This window comes from Prionailurus viverrinus, chromosome D4 (assembly GCF_022837055.1).
Source record: "Prionailurus viverrinus isolate Anna chromosome D4, UM_Priviv_1.0, whole genome shotgun sequence".
Classification (NCBI taxonomy): Eukaryota; Metazoa; Chordata; class Mammalia; order Carnivora; family Felidae; genus Prionailurus; species Prionailurus viverrinus.
This window is the reverse complement of record NC_062573.1, coordinates 31,586,164-31,601,427: the sequence shown is the minus strand read 5'-3', so window position 1 is coordinate 31,601,427 and position 15,264 is coordinate 31,586,164. Positions and strand designations below refer to the sequence as shown.

Here is a 15,264-nt window from a genome sequence, read left to right as displayed (position 1 = left end):
GGAGCCTGTTTGGGATTCTCTCTCTGCCCCTCCCTGGCTTGTCACATGCACGTGCACACATGAATGCACACTCTCTCTCTCAAAATAAATAAATAAACATTAAAAATAAGTTTAAAAAAGTTCAAGATATATGAATCAAAAACTGGCAGAGCTAAAGGGAGAAAGAAAAATACACAAAGATAGTTGATTTTAATACTTGTCTCTCAGTAACTGATAGATATAGAAGATTTTGGTTAACCAACTTGACCTAATTAACATTTATAGAACACTACAGCCAAGAACTGTAGAATGAAAATTACACCCAAGAACTGCAGAATGTTCACAAAAATAGACCATATGCTGGGACATAAAGTAAGTCCCAAGACATATCAAAAGATTAAAATTTTACAGATTTTAATTCAACTCAAATTCAACATCCATCCATGAGAGAAAGAATCTCAGCATACTAGGAATAGTTTGAACAAAATGGAATTAAATAAAAAATAACAGCAATATCTTTAAAATACCCAAATATTTAGGAATTAAGGCATAATTCTAAATAAAGGTAGTCAAAAGAAGCACAAGGGCAGATAGTAGCTGCACTTGTAGTGAGCATAGCATAATGTATAAATTTGTCAAATCACTATGTTGTACACCTGAAACTAATGTAATATTGTGTCTCAACTATATTTCAATAAAAAAGAAAGAAAGAAAAGAAAAGAAAGAGCACAATGGAAACTAGTAAACGTTTTTAATTGAATGGTAATGAAAATATGGCATCATAAGTTTTAGGGTGCTTCTAAAGTGCATAATGGAACTGCATAGTTTTAAATGCCTGATTTAGAAAAAAAAAAAAGGAAAGATTTAAATGCAATGTTTCATAGAAACAATGAGAAAAACTATAGGGAAAATTAACAATGCCAGAAGTACGTTCTTTGAAAAGGTTAATAAAATTGACAAAATCTAGCAGAGCACATCAAGATAAAAAGAAGTCACAACAGGGGTGCCTGGGTGGCTCAGTCAGTTAGGCATCCAACTCTTGATTTTGACTCAGGTTGTGATCTCATTGTTGGTGGGATTGAGCCTCGCATTGGACTCTGTGCTGATAGCACAGAGCCTGCTTGGGATTCTCTTTCTTTCTCACTCTTTGCCCCTGTCCCACTTATGCTCTCTCTCTCTCAAAAAAAATAAATAAATAAATAAATAAACTTAAATAAAAAAAGAAATCACAACTGCCAATATCAGGATGGAACATGAGAAATCACTACTGATCCTACAGACATTAAAAAGGATAATAAGGAAATATTATCACAACTTTATGGCAATAAATTCAATTTAGATGGAATGGGCAAATTTCTTGAAAAACACAGTTTACCTTAATTGACATAAGAAGAAAAGGAAAATATGAGAACTCCATACCTTAACTTAAAACCTTCCTACAAAGAAGGTTTTACTGGTTTCACTGATGAATTATATCAAGTACATGAGGTATAAATAACAACAATCTTACACAAAGTATTACAGAAAATGGAGAAGGGAACAAATCTCAACTGATTTGATGATGACAGAATAACTCTGATATCAAAATCAAAGTTACTTCAAGAAAAGAAAATTACAGACCAATATCCATTATGAACATAAATGCAAAAACTCCAACAAAATATTAACAACACTGTTTCAGCAATACATAAAAAGAATAATAGATCAAGTGGGGTTTATCCCAATAATGCAAAGTCAGCTCAACATTAAAAAATAAATCAAAGTATTTCTTCAAAGTATTTCTTCAAAGTATTAATAGAACAGGGGTGCCTGGGTGGCTCAGTTGGTTAAGCATCTGACTTTGGCTCAGGTTATGATCTCACAGCTCATGAGTTAGAGCCCACGTCAGGCTCTGTGCTGGCAGATTGGATTCAGATTCTGTGTTTCCCTCTCTCTCTCTCTCCCCCTCTCCTGCTCATGCTCTGTCTCTTTCTTTCTCACAAATAAATAAACATTAAAAAAAAAAATAGGGGCGCCTGGGTGGCTCAGTTGGTTAAGTGTCTGACTCTTGGTTAAGGCTCAGGTCATGATCTCATGGTTTGTGAGTTAGAGCCCCAGATTGGGCTGCATGCTGGCAGCATGGAGCCTACTTGGGATTCTCTCTCTCCCTCTCTCTCTGCCCCTTCCCCACTCTCTCTCTCAAAAAAAATAAATAAATAAACTTTAAAAAGTAAAAAACAAAACAAAACAAAACAAAAAACAGAACAAAGGGGAAATAGCATATAATGACATCTCAATAGATTCAGGGGGAAAAAAGGACAAAATTTAACATCCATCCACCAAAGATTAGTTTAAGGGTCAAATGAGATGATGTACTCAAAAGTGTTTAGTAAACTGAAAGATGTTATATAAACAGAAGGTGTTTTTATTGTTATCCCTCTATGACACTCTCAGGGTTATAGGCTCCTTTCTGATAAGGACCTCTTGGAGCCTGGATAACACACTTTTCAATTGTTCAATAAATGCCCTCTGAATGGGACTCAACTGCCATCCATAGCAGACCATGATAGAATAATAAAATAATGACAATCACAAAGTCTACACTGCCACTGTTACTTGGTTTACTGAGTGCTAGGCTCTGAGTTAGGTGCTCTTCATGAATTGTTTTATTTTATCCTCTGAGCAACTCTGAGAAGAGCACTAATATTTTTCTCTACCTTAGAGAAGAGAAAATGAGGATTAGAAACTAAATACTGTGCTCAAGGTCACACATATAGTTCATGGCTGAGTCAGGAACATAGCCAAGGCATACTCTAGAGCTTCAGCTTTTAAATCCTACCTTCCTTGCCTTCTGTAGCCTTATCTGGCAAGGGTCCCATGGGTTTCCATGGAGGCACCAGCCTGGTCTCATATCTCCTTTTTCTGCATTCAGAGCACTGTGCTAACTAACACTGCATTAACAGCAAAGAAAAACCTCTTTAACTGTACTTCATTGATTTTAAAAATTCTCTTTTTAATGTTTATTTATTTTTGAGAGAGAGAGAGAGAGAGCATGAGCGGGAGAAGGCATAGAGAGAGGGAGAGAGAGTATCCCAAGCAGGCTCTATGCTGTTATGTGGGGTTTGAATCCACGAACTGTGAAATTGAGCCAAAATCAAGAGTTGAGGCTCAACCTACTGAGCCACCCAGGTGTCTCTGATTTTAAAAATTCTTAATTAGCATGTTAAATAATAAAAGTAATGCACATTCACATTAGAAATATTAAAACCATGAGAATGAGTATACAATAAAAGTATTGGTCCCCTTCCCCACAATTCCCCAGTCATATTCCCTAAACCAAACTGCTATCAACAGAGTCTATATATTCTTGCAGAAATGTTACATGTATATGCAAATACACATATATGCATATTCTTAAAGTAAGCAGATGGGTCATCTATTTCTGTAGCTTGCTTTTTTATTTAACAATATACCTTGGAGAGCTTTCCATAACAGTACATAAATGTTTATCTCATTCTTTTAAAAATATGCATAGTATCTTATTGAATGGCTATACCATAATTTATTTAACTAGGCCCCCACAAATGAATATCTGGGTCTCCCCCATTAAAAAATATTATAAATAATGGTGCAGTGAGCAATTTTGTACATCTTATGCATGTGTATGAGTACTTTCACAGGAAAAATTCAAGAAAGTGGAGTTGCTGAGTTGAGGGGTATCTGCATTTAAAATTTTGGCAGGTATTGCCACATAACCCTATGAAAAGTTTGAATCAATTGGCATTCCCACAATAGTGTATGATAATGTCTATTACCTTTCATATCTAATGTTTCAAAATTTTGAGATTTCTTTCAACTACACTTATTGAGTGCCTTCTGTGTGCATTTAACACTGCACTAGGCTCAGAGATTTAAAATGTAGTCAGTGTAGCCAGAGGAAGATTTGTTGGTGAATTACTATTCCTTTGGGACTAAGAGCTCTTACCCTTTTAAAAATGGAAACTGCAAGCTGGTGAGGTATTTAGTTTCAATTTAGCTTAATGGAAACCTGTTAGTGAGTTTTAAAATAAGGACCAAGACAATTGAAATGGTAAACGAAGTCTCCTGGGCTCCAGGAAGGAGGATGCTGCATCTGTGGGTTTGCATGCTTCAAAGAGCCCCTCTTTCCAGGAACAAACATGTTTCAGTATTGAACTTTTAGGTGGAAATGTGAGCTGCTGAAGGCTCTAGTCCCTAGGGTAGATGCTTCCTAGTAAACAAGGGCCACACAGAATCTGTGTGACTAAGGGCAGAGCAGGGTCTATAAATGGGAATATAATGCTGCCTACTATCATTAATTGAGCATAAACTCTGGCTAAGCACCACACTATGCATTTTGTGTGCATTGACTCATTTAATTCTCATGACAAGCCTATGATTGAGAAGATGCCATTATGCCCAGTTTAAAGATAAGGATACTGAGGTTCGGAGAAGACAAGTAACATGCCTAAAGTCATAGAACTAACAAGTGGCTGAGTGGGGACTCAAACCAAGGTATGGTTGACTTCAGAGCCCATGTTTGGGCTCCATCAGTATATCTGATCATGTATTTGTTTTATAAATCTTACCTCTTCATGATAGGAAACAATTTAATAATTTTTTTATCGCCTTACCCCTAAAATATGCTCAGGAACAAATGGGTTGCTTATGCTTTTAAGGGGGCCATGTACCAAAACTGATCTAAGTTTAGGTAAATGCCCAGTAGGTGGCAATAATAATCATCTGTTACCTTGACCAGAACTTCCATTTTCTTTTTAAAAAAATTTTTAATGTTTATTTATTTTTGAGAGAGACAGAGACACAGTGCAAGCAAGGGAGGGGCAGAGAGAGAGGAAGACACAGAATCTGAAGCAGGCTCCAGGCTCTGAACTATCAGCATAAAGCCCGACATGGGGTCAAACTCAGAAACGGTGAGATCATGACCTGAGCCAAAGTTGGATGCCTAACCAGCTGAGCCACCCAGGTGCCCCAGAATTTTCATTGTCAAATCACCATCCCATAGCTGTGGGAGGAAAAGAATAGGGGATAATGTGGATGCTGTGTTAGAATTTGAGATTTATCTCAGGGCTATTGAGCAGCCCTTGGAGGCTTTAAAACAGGAGAGTGATATGATCAGATTAATGTTCCAGGAAGATCACTTATAGATAGTGATTAGTTTGGGTTCAAATCCTGGTCATTTTTGGGTGATCTCTCTAAGCCTCAGTGTTCTCATCTGTAAAATAGAATAATGGTAGCTCTTACCTGATAGGGTGGTTCTGAAGGTTAAATGAGATGATGCATGTAAGTTGCTTAGTAAATGACTAGCCCAGAGTAAGTGTTCAATAGCTGAGAATGATGATAATGATATAATTATTAGAGTGGAGAGAAACTGGAGTCAGGGAAATCAAATGTAAGCAAAAGATAGTAAGGGCCTGAATTAAGGAAGGTGTAAATGAAGAGGATAGTTATGAAAGATATTGAAGAGATAGAATTGTTAGACTTTGAAACATGATGCTAATGGGAGAGAAGGAAAGGCAGGTGTTTTGATGGCTTCCAATTTCCAACGTGGGTGACTGAGTAGATGGGGATGCACTTGAATGAGATAAGAAATACTAGAAGAAATGGAAATTTGGTATAGAAAAAGAATATAATGATTGGGTTGGAAAAAGAACATAATGAGGTTGGCTCTTAAACATACTGAGTTTGGGTACTCTGCTATTTTTTTGAACATGGGGTTCTGAGAAGTCTAAGCTACAGAAATATATTTGAATTTTGGGTTACCTGGCTGGCTCAATCAGTAGAGTGTGTGACTCTTGATCTTGAGGTTGTGAGTTCAAGGCACGTATTGGGCATAGAGATTACTCAAAAAATAAAAAAATAAAAATATTTTTAAAAAAGAAATAGATTTGAACCTCATCATAAGGTAGAAGATGAAGCTCTGTGTGGAGATAAGAACACCCAAGAGGAGTGTGTAGAATATATTCCTGGTCAAGGGTATATTCCAAGCATATATTCCTGGTCAAGGATATTAAGAAGGAATTACTGGAGAGGTGACATGGAAATGAAGGTGGAGAAGTTTCAAGAAAGAGCAAGGGAGCCCTCATTCTGAAAGAGAAATGAGTTTTTACCAGTTCCTTCGCTTAAGATGCTCATACTAAAATGTGTAATAATGAGAATAGAAAAATGATCTATTATGAAGGAGTTCAGACTGGGACATCTGTTATCCCATTGATTATCAGGGTTAATTTGACTGATAGGGTGGTCTGTCGGGGGGTAGGGGGATATATCCTCTTCCTGCATCATTCCTCCATAGACATCCTCCCTCAGTCAAATAGAATGACCTATCCAAAAGTAGAGGATATTCTTTGGTCAAGAGTATAAGAATGGTAGACCTCCTTTGCTGAAATGTCCAAGCTGCCTCTAATGTGTACTGCAGTATTATATTTCTTTTCATAATACTATTCCCTTTTGCAGACCAAAACCCAGAGATAACAGAGTATCAATTTGCACATACATTTCATCCTTCATCTCACAACAGCCACTCAAAGTGAAGAATGGAAGAGTAGAGGGAGTTACAAGAAAAGTGATAATACGTCAGGGTTAGATAAAGGACTAGTAGAGTTTAGTTGGGTAGGGTTTTGTTAGGCAGAGATAGTGGGAGTGGTGAGAGGGAAAGGGAAGATGATGTTTCTGGCAAGAGGAACAGTAAAAAGCAAAACTGCAAGGGCACCTGGTTGGCTTAGTTGGAAGAACATGCAACTCTTGATCTCAGGGTCATGAGTTTGACCTCAATGTTGGGTATAGAGATTACTTAAAAATAAATACATTTTAAAAATTTTTTAATGTTTATTTTTGAGAGAGAGAGAGACTGATGGAGTGTGAGAGGGAGAGGAGCAGAGACAGAGGGAGACACAGAATCTGAAGCAGGCTCCAGGCTCTGAGCTGTCAGCACAGAGCCCGATGCAGGGCCCGAACTGACAAACCACGAGACCATGACCTGAGCTGAAGTTGGACGCTTAACTGACTGAGCCACCCAGGTACCCCAAAAGTAAATAAATTATTTTTTGAAAAAAAGTCAAAGGTGCAGAGGTGGGAAAGCACAGTCGATGCTCAGGAAATGTGGGTAGCCTTGCTAGGCTGCATCTCAAAATGCTAGCACAGGAAGGGCTGGAGAGCAGGCTGGAATGGAGACGTGGGGCCAGATGATAGAGTTCTGAAGGCCAGGGAGGGAGTTTGGGCTTTGTTCTTCTGTGGTTTGATGGCTTCTGGGAGGAACCATCAAAAGCTTTCCAGGAATTCAGGCTTGTCCATCTCAGGCTTCTCCTTTTGGAAGACCAAGGGCCAAAAGTGGCAGCCTGACATTCAATCTCCTTTGCCATGGTTGGGAAGTCAGGACTGCAGCTGATTTCATTGGCCTGTTTTGCATTTATTATAGTGTGGCTTTTATAGTGTGTTAATTGAAATATTTCCAACTGCCAAAAACAATTACATTGAAATTGCCTTGTCAGTTCTTTTATTGCCAGATAAATGTTTTACAGACATATTTACGGGGGGGCAATGGTAACTGGATCTCGTTTTCTATTTAAGGCTGGCAGTTTGGGTTGGGATTGGCCCTCCAATGTCTGTTGTGGGCCAGAAAGCTGTTGGAGTTGTGACGCCTGCATCTTGTTACCTTAGGGATCAGAGGTGCTTCAAAAAAAAGCAGATTTCTGGCTTATGCAGCTTAGCCTCAGAGAAGGGTTCCATCACTGGAAACCCTGGCAACATGGCAGGGATCTGAATCCTGCTGCCTGCTCTACCAATAACAATCATAACCCAAGCTGAGACATGCTCTTCCCTCTCCCTGGAATCCCTTTCCTCCTCTCCACCATCAAATCCTCTCCCATAGACTATATTATGTAAGAGCTGTAAGAGCCCATCTAGTCTAACTCTCTTAACTTTGTATTTGGGAAACTGAGGCCCAAGAGACTTCCTCAAGAATATACAGGTGGCCTGCAAGAACTGGGAGCAGAGGTCTCTGTCCAATGTGCTGTACTGCCACCATGTTGCCTTGGCCTTTCCTTCAATATTTTAAACCTGCTTCTTCCAAGAACCCTTCTGTCACATTTCTAGCCTCCACTGATCTCCCTTTTGCTTGATCATCTGAAACACCTATTGTAATATATATATATATATATATATATATATATATATATATATATGTGTGTGTGTGTGTATATATGAATGATTATATATATTAACAATTATATATATGTATATATATGTATATTGCAGGGTTTTTGTTTGTTTGGTGGAATATTTTACTGGCTCTGTCACTGTTCTTCTCTTGCCTTTGTATATGCTGTTTTCTTCTTCTGAATAATGTTTTCTCCATTTAGACAACCCAGCTGGGTTCTTTGTTCTTTGATACCCAGCTGGGAAACAGCCACCTCTGGGAGCCTTTCTTGTGCTCAGTAGGTGTCTCTGTGTACTCCTATAGCACCCTGGGTACACATATCTCTGTTGCTGGCACAGAGGAGGCTTTCAAAGGAGTACTAAATGAGAGAGTGAGTGAGTGAGTGAGTGAATGAGAGAGTAAATGATGAACATTCTTACACTGCTCTGTCCTCCATGGACCCTGAACAAACTGGAGTAGGGACCTCATCTCTCTTCATCTGTGCCCTACTGCTTAGGTGTGTCCCTGACACACAAATAGATGCCCAATAAATGTTTATCAAGCTGAATAAAGCATGCTGCTCTTGGGAACATAAAATTTTAGTGTGTTAGAGCTGGAAGGTCATCACATCCAATCCTATGCATTTTACTGACAAGGAAACTGAGGTCCAAAGAGGAAAAACATTTTTCCCAGAATCATGATCACTAATCGGTTTGATGACATTCTTCATTTATTCAATAAGTATTTGACCCAAAGAAATCTACATATTCAAGGCAATACCTATCAAAATAACCCCAGCATTCTTCACAGAGCTAGAACAAACAATCCTAAAATTTGTATGGAACCAGAAAAGACCCCGAATAGCCAAAGCAATCTGGAGAAAGAAAACCAAATCTGGAGGCATCACAATCTCAGACTTCAAGCTGTATTACAAAGCTGTAATCATCAAGACAGTATGGTACTGGCACAAAAACAGACACTCAGATCAAGGGAACAGAATACAGAACCCAGGAATGGACCCAGAAATGTATGGCCAACTAATCTTCGACAAAGCAGGAAAGAACATCCAATGGAATAAAGACAGTCTCTTCAGCAAATGGTGCTGGGAAAACTGGACAGCAACATCCAGAAAAATGAACCTGCACGACTTTCTTACACCATACACAAAAATAAACTCAAAATGGATGAAAGACCTAAATGTAAGACAGGAAGTCATAAAAATTCTCGAGGAGAAAGCAGGCAAAAACCTCTCTGACCTCGGCTGCACCAACTTCTTACTCAACACGTCTCTGGAGGCAAGGGAAACCATAGCAAAAATGAACTATTGGGACCTCATCAAAATAAAAATCTTCTGCACAGCAAAGGAAACAATCAGCAAAACTAAAAGGCAACCAACGGAATGGGAGAAGATATTTGCAAAAAACATGTCAGATAAAGGGTTAATATCCAAAATCTATAGAGAACTTATCCAACTCAACACCCAAAAACCAAATGATCCAGTGAAAAAATGGGCAAAAGACATGAATTAGACACTTCTCCAAAGAAGACATCCAGATGGCCAAACAACACATGAAAAAATGCTCAACATCACTCATCATCCAGGAAATACAAATTAAAACCACACTGAGATACCACCTCATCACACCTGTCAGAAGGGCTAACATTAACAAGTCAGGCAACAACAGATGTTAGCAAGGATGTGGAGAAAGAGCATCTCTTTTGCACTGCTGGTGGGAATGCAAACTGGTGCAGCCAGTTGGAAAACAATATGGAGGTTCCTCAAAAAGTTAAAAATAGAACTACCCTACAACCCAGCAATTGCACTACTAAGTATTTATCCAAGGGATACAGGGATGCTGTTTCGAAAGGACACATGCACCCCAATGTTTATAGCAGCACTATCAACAATAGCCAAAGGATGGAAAGAGCCCAAATGTCCATCGATGGATGAATGGATAAAGAAGATGTGGTATATATATATATACACAATGGAGTATTACCTGGCAATCAAAAAGAATGAAATCTTGCATTTGCAACTATGTGGATAGAACTGCAGGGTATTATGCTAAGTGAAATTAATTAGTCAGAGAAAGACAAATATCATATGACTTCACTCATATAAGGAATTTAAGATACAAAACAGATGAACATAAGGGAAAGGAAGCAAAAATAATATAAAAACAGGGAGAGGGACAAAACATAAAAGACTCTTAAATATAGAGAACAAACAGAGGGTTGCCAGAGGGGTTGTGTGTGGGGGGATGGGCTAAATGGATAAGGGGCTTAGGGAACCTACTCCTGAAATCATTATTGCACCATGAGCTAACTAACTTGGATGTAAATTGTAAAAAATGAATTATAGAAAAAAAAGAATCACCTTGAAATAAAGGATTATGTTCACTCTGGGGGAAAAAAATAAGTATTTGAACACTTACTATATTCTCAGCAGTGTATAAAACAAAGCACCTGCTTATAAAGAGCTTACATTCATCCCAAACAAGTATTTATAAATATAATTTGACCTCGAAATCTCCTTAACACATAGTAGAGCTGAGCACTTAGAATATGCTTTTTAAAAATGTTTGTGGAACTAGTTGCAAATAAGAAATGCCCAGTGCTAAGTTACCTGGTTGCTTTTCATGGGTCAGTGGCACTGACACTGGAATGGGATTGCCTCAGATACAGGGGGCCTCCTTGACTGGGGTAAGAAGCACATGTTGCCACTAAGAGGACCACTTTTAAGACTTGGGAAAGCTCAATGTCCAGTGTCTTTGAGATCTCTGGGAAGAAGCCTCCCTGTAATACTGTTTCTGATATTCCCACAGAGATTTGCCTATGACTTACCTCTTGTTTCTGTTCTTTCTTTCAGAGCATCAACGTAGGCAGAGGAGCCAGGAAGAGAGTAAGTGCTGAGCCCACTGAAGGCTCTCAGCAAGATGCTAACTGCATTGTTTTCTGTTGAAAATATTAGCTATATCTTTTTTAGAAAATTCAAATGGGCAAAAAGACCATTAAAATCACCCTTAGGTGCACCTGAGTGACTCAGTCGGTTAAGCGGCTGAATCTTGATCTCAGCTCAAGTCTTGATCTCAGGGTTGAATTCAGGCCCTGTATTGGGCTCTGTGCTGGGTGTGAAGCCTATTTTTTTAAAAAATCACCCTCTGGGGCGCCTGGGTGGCGCAGTCGGTTAAGCGTCCGACTTCACCCAGGTCACGATCTCGCGGTCTGTGAGTTCGAGCCCCGCGTCGGGCTCTGGGCTGATGGCTCAGAGCCTGGAGCCTGTTTCCGATTCTGTGTCTCCCTCTCTCTGCCCCTCGCCCGTTCATGCTCTGTCTCTCTCTGTCCCAAAAATAAAAATAAACGTTGAAAAAACAATTAAAAAAAAAATCACCCTTAAACCCACCATTATTGAAAACCTCTTAGTTAACACATGATGTTATACTCTCTCAGATATTTGTGTGCATATATAAAAATTATGTGTATTTATTTATTTTTAAGTTTATTTATTTTGAGAGAGAAAAAGCACAAGCAGGGGAGGGGAAGAGAGGGAGAGGGAGAAAATCTCAAGCAGGGTCTACACTGTCAGCGCAGAGCCCGATTCAGGGCTTGAACTCATAAACCATGAGATCATGACCTGAGGGAAAGTCAAAAGCTGGACACTTAACCGACTGAGCCACCCAGGCACCCCTGTTTTTAAATGGAATCAAACTGTAAGTTATTTTATAATCTGCTTTTTACATAATATATTTAGAGTGCTTTCCATTGCCAATAAACATACTTTTATAGCATCATTTAAAATTACTGTATAATATTTTACCATATGTTCCTTAAGGCTATACTGTAATTTGTTCAACCATGCCCCATTGTTGGACACTTAGATATTTCCTCTTTTTCATTATTATGACCAATTCTCCAGCAAACATTCATGCATTTAAATCTCTGGGCATGTCCTTGGTTATTTCTTTAATATAAAGTCCTATACATAGAAACTTCAGTCACAGAGAATAAATGCTTATTAGGTTTTTGGTAAATATTTCCAAAATGCTTTTTAGAAAGTTTGCGCTAATTTATGGGTAGCAATTTTCCCACAATGTCACCACCACTGGATTAGTTTTGTTTGGTTGAGTGGTCTCTTTGTTTTGGGTTTTTGTAGTTATTGTTGTTTTAGTTTCCAACAGTTTTATAGTGAAGAATTGCATTCTTTTATTTTGCATATTTTTGCTAACAAGGGTGAGGTTTTTTTAATACATCATGGGCCACTTTGGCAAGGTGTTTAACTGTCTATTACAGAAAGGAAAAACTTCTAGTCCTTGATTTTTTTGCTGTAAGGATCTGATGAGACTCTGAGGCTTAAAGTTACCAAGTACTGAGAATGTTGCCATAAGAGTAACCATAAGGTGGCAAATTGGAAGATAAAATATGAATCGGAGCTGAAGCATCTTAAATAACAGCTGGATGTCCTTTCATTTTGCATAAAGCCCTGCCTTTGGCAGCTGGTCCTGACCATTAGGTTCCAGGCTGTATGGGAGAGAATAGGGAGGGGCCACTTCTCGTCTCACTTCTGGCTCGAAAGGCCCACCACAATGTTCCAGATAAGTACTGACCCCCAGGGCTGACATGGCCAAGATCTTCCAGGCAATGAGAACTCTGACCTAAGCAGTTCCTTTGGACTCTTCCATGAGTGGTCTGTTGTGCATTTTGTATTCTACTTATCAGGGGCAGAGCTTGGCTTCTGGGAGGATTTGTGAATGAAGGGGGAGCACTGCTTGCTGATCCTCATGTGAGGTTGTTGTCCAGGATGAAGATTCAGGGACTGAAGTGGGAGAAGGAGCAGATGAATGGGCCCAGTCCAAAGCCACAGTTAGACCCCCTGACCAGCTGGAGTTAACTGATGCGGTGAGTGAGCAGCATCCTGCCCTTGCCCCTTCTACCTTCTCTACCCTCAGAGATGTGTTCTTTCATAGTAGTGATTAGGAGCCTGCACAGAACCTGGGTGTGAGATGTCTGCTGACACCCTGAGGAGCCCTCCCAAATCTCAGAAGAGGTGTGGGCCTTTGGTATTTCTTGGTATTTCTCTCCCTTAGGAGCTAAAGGAGGAGTTCACCCGCATTCTGACAGCCAACAACCCACATGCACCCCAGAACATCGTCAGGTACAGCTTCAAAGTAAGTCATCCCCTCTGGGGTAGGGGCCTTTAGGTGCTCCTTGGTTTGGCAGTGACTTGCTACATTCCAAAAGCTTCTCTGCTATTAGAGAGATCACGTTTAAACTCTGGTCTTTGACCAGAACCTTGAAATTTTACATGGAATTTTCCAGAGATTTAAAAAATTTCATAATGAATCTCCCTTGAAATCTTATTCAGTACTTATTACGTGTCAGACACTGTTAATAAATTATTTTCTGGGAACTTGGGTGGCTTAGTTGGTTGAGCGTCTGACTCTTGATTTCAGCTCAGGTCATGACCCCAGAATCATGGGATTGAGCCCTGCGTTGTACTCTGCACAGAGTGTGGTGCCTGCTTATGATTCTCTCTCTCTCTCCCTCTGCCCCTTTCTCAGGCTCATGCTCTATCTAATATTTTTTAAACAGTAATAAATAAATTATTTTCATTATTTTCAATACTTATAACTATCCTAAAAATTAGATATTATTATCTTCATTTTACATATGAAAAAAATAAAGCTTAGAGTGGTTAAGCCCAAGGTCATGCAGAAAATAGGGGAAGGAATCAGGATTTGAATCCATTCTGCCCACCAACATAGACCATGCTTTTAATAACTGCACTGTTTAATTTCCCATCCATCTGAGTTACTGAGAGAAGAAGGGCTTTGTGATGACTTTTTAAGGCAGAGTGTCCCAACCTATGTGCAGAAATAGTGATTCTTTCAGCCCTCCAGAGGCAGGTGGGTTTGATACAGCTGGAGCCCATGGGCTGGTTTCCTGTCCAGTGAGTTTACCTTAGTGTGTCATACAAATACAACAATATTCTATGTGACTTTAAAAGGGCTGGGAAGATATATTTTGAAAGAAGGAAGGAAACCTTGGTCTCAAAGTCAACAGTACAACTAAGATGCTTGTCAATATGGAGGCTGTCTAGAAGAACCAGACTAATAGGCCCTGTGAAAGCAGGGATCATATCTGCTTTTGTTAAGCTTTATGTCTCTGGAACCTAGAAAATACTTGGCATGTTGGTGTGCCTGGGCGTCTCAGTTGGTTAAGCATCTGACTTAGGCTCAGGTCATGATCTCACAGTTCGTGGGTTTGAGCCCCACATCGGGCTCTGTGCTGACAGCTTGGAGCCTAGAGCTTGCCTTGGATTCTGTGTCTCCTTCTCTGTCTGCCCCTCCCCTGCTCATGCTCTGTCTCTCTCAAACATAAATAAACATTAAAAAAATTAAAACAAAATACTTGGCATGTTGTATTTGTTTAAAAATTAGTTGTTGGGGCGCCTGGGTGGCGCAGTCGGTTAAGCGTCCAACTTCAGCCAGGTCACGATCTCGCAGTCTGTGAGTTCGAGCCCCGCGTCAGGCTCTGGGCTGATGGCTCAGAGCCTGAGCCTGTTTCTGATTCTGTGTCTCCCTCTCTCTCTGCCCCTCCCCCGTTCATGCTCTGTCTCTCTCTGTCCCCCAAAAAATAAATAAACGTTGAAAAAAAATTAAAAAAAAAAAAAAAGAACGAGAGGGGGAATGCTTTGAAGAGCATCACTTTCTTTAAAAAAAAAAAAAGAAACAAATAAAAATTAGTTGTTGAAGAAGAAATGAACAAGGTTACCTAGACTTTAAGACTAGCCCTGATTTTCATTTTCTGGACATTTTATAAACTGGACACGTGCCAAACTCAAACATTTTCTAGCTATCTGTGGCCTTTTGTATGGAAACAGGGGAATTGGAGATTTGGTACCTCTGAGGATCTATCCAGCCCTCACATTCACTAAATACTGTTCAGAGTAGGCCAGGCCAGGTATGTTTGAGGACTATGCGTGACCTGCCTCAAATCTGTGATGAAACAGGTATACCAGGATTGCTTGGCATGGATGTAAGAGCCAGTGATAGACAAATCCAGGGCTATTCAAAGTTGGAAAGAAAAGATATTTAAAAATATGTCTTTTATGAGAATTTTTAAAAATTTTATTT

The 15,264-nt window shown here is 39.4% G+C and overlaps 1 protein-coding gene across 2 annotated transcripts in view; it reads left to right on the top strand.

The window, feature by feature from the left end:
• DNAI1 (dynein axonemal intermediate chain 1) overlaps positions 1–15,264 on the top strand; it is a 60,576-nt gene that overhangs the window by 10,778 nt on the left and 34,534 nt on the right. For both annotated transcript variants that reach the window (XM_047829888.1, XM_047829889.1), the window contains exons 2-4: positions 11,001–11,033; positions 12,929–13,027; positions 13,216–13,296. In XM_047829888.1, the coding sequence (XP_047685844.1) occupies positions 11,001–11,033; positions 12,929–13,027; positions 13,216–13,296 (213 nt within the window). The remainder of the gene's footprint in view (positions 1–11,000; positions 11,034–12,928; positions 13,028–13,215; positions 13,297–15,264) is intronic.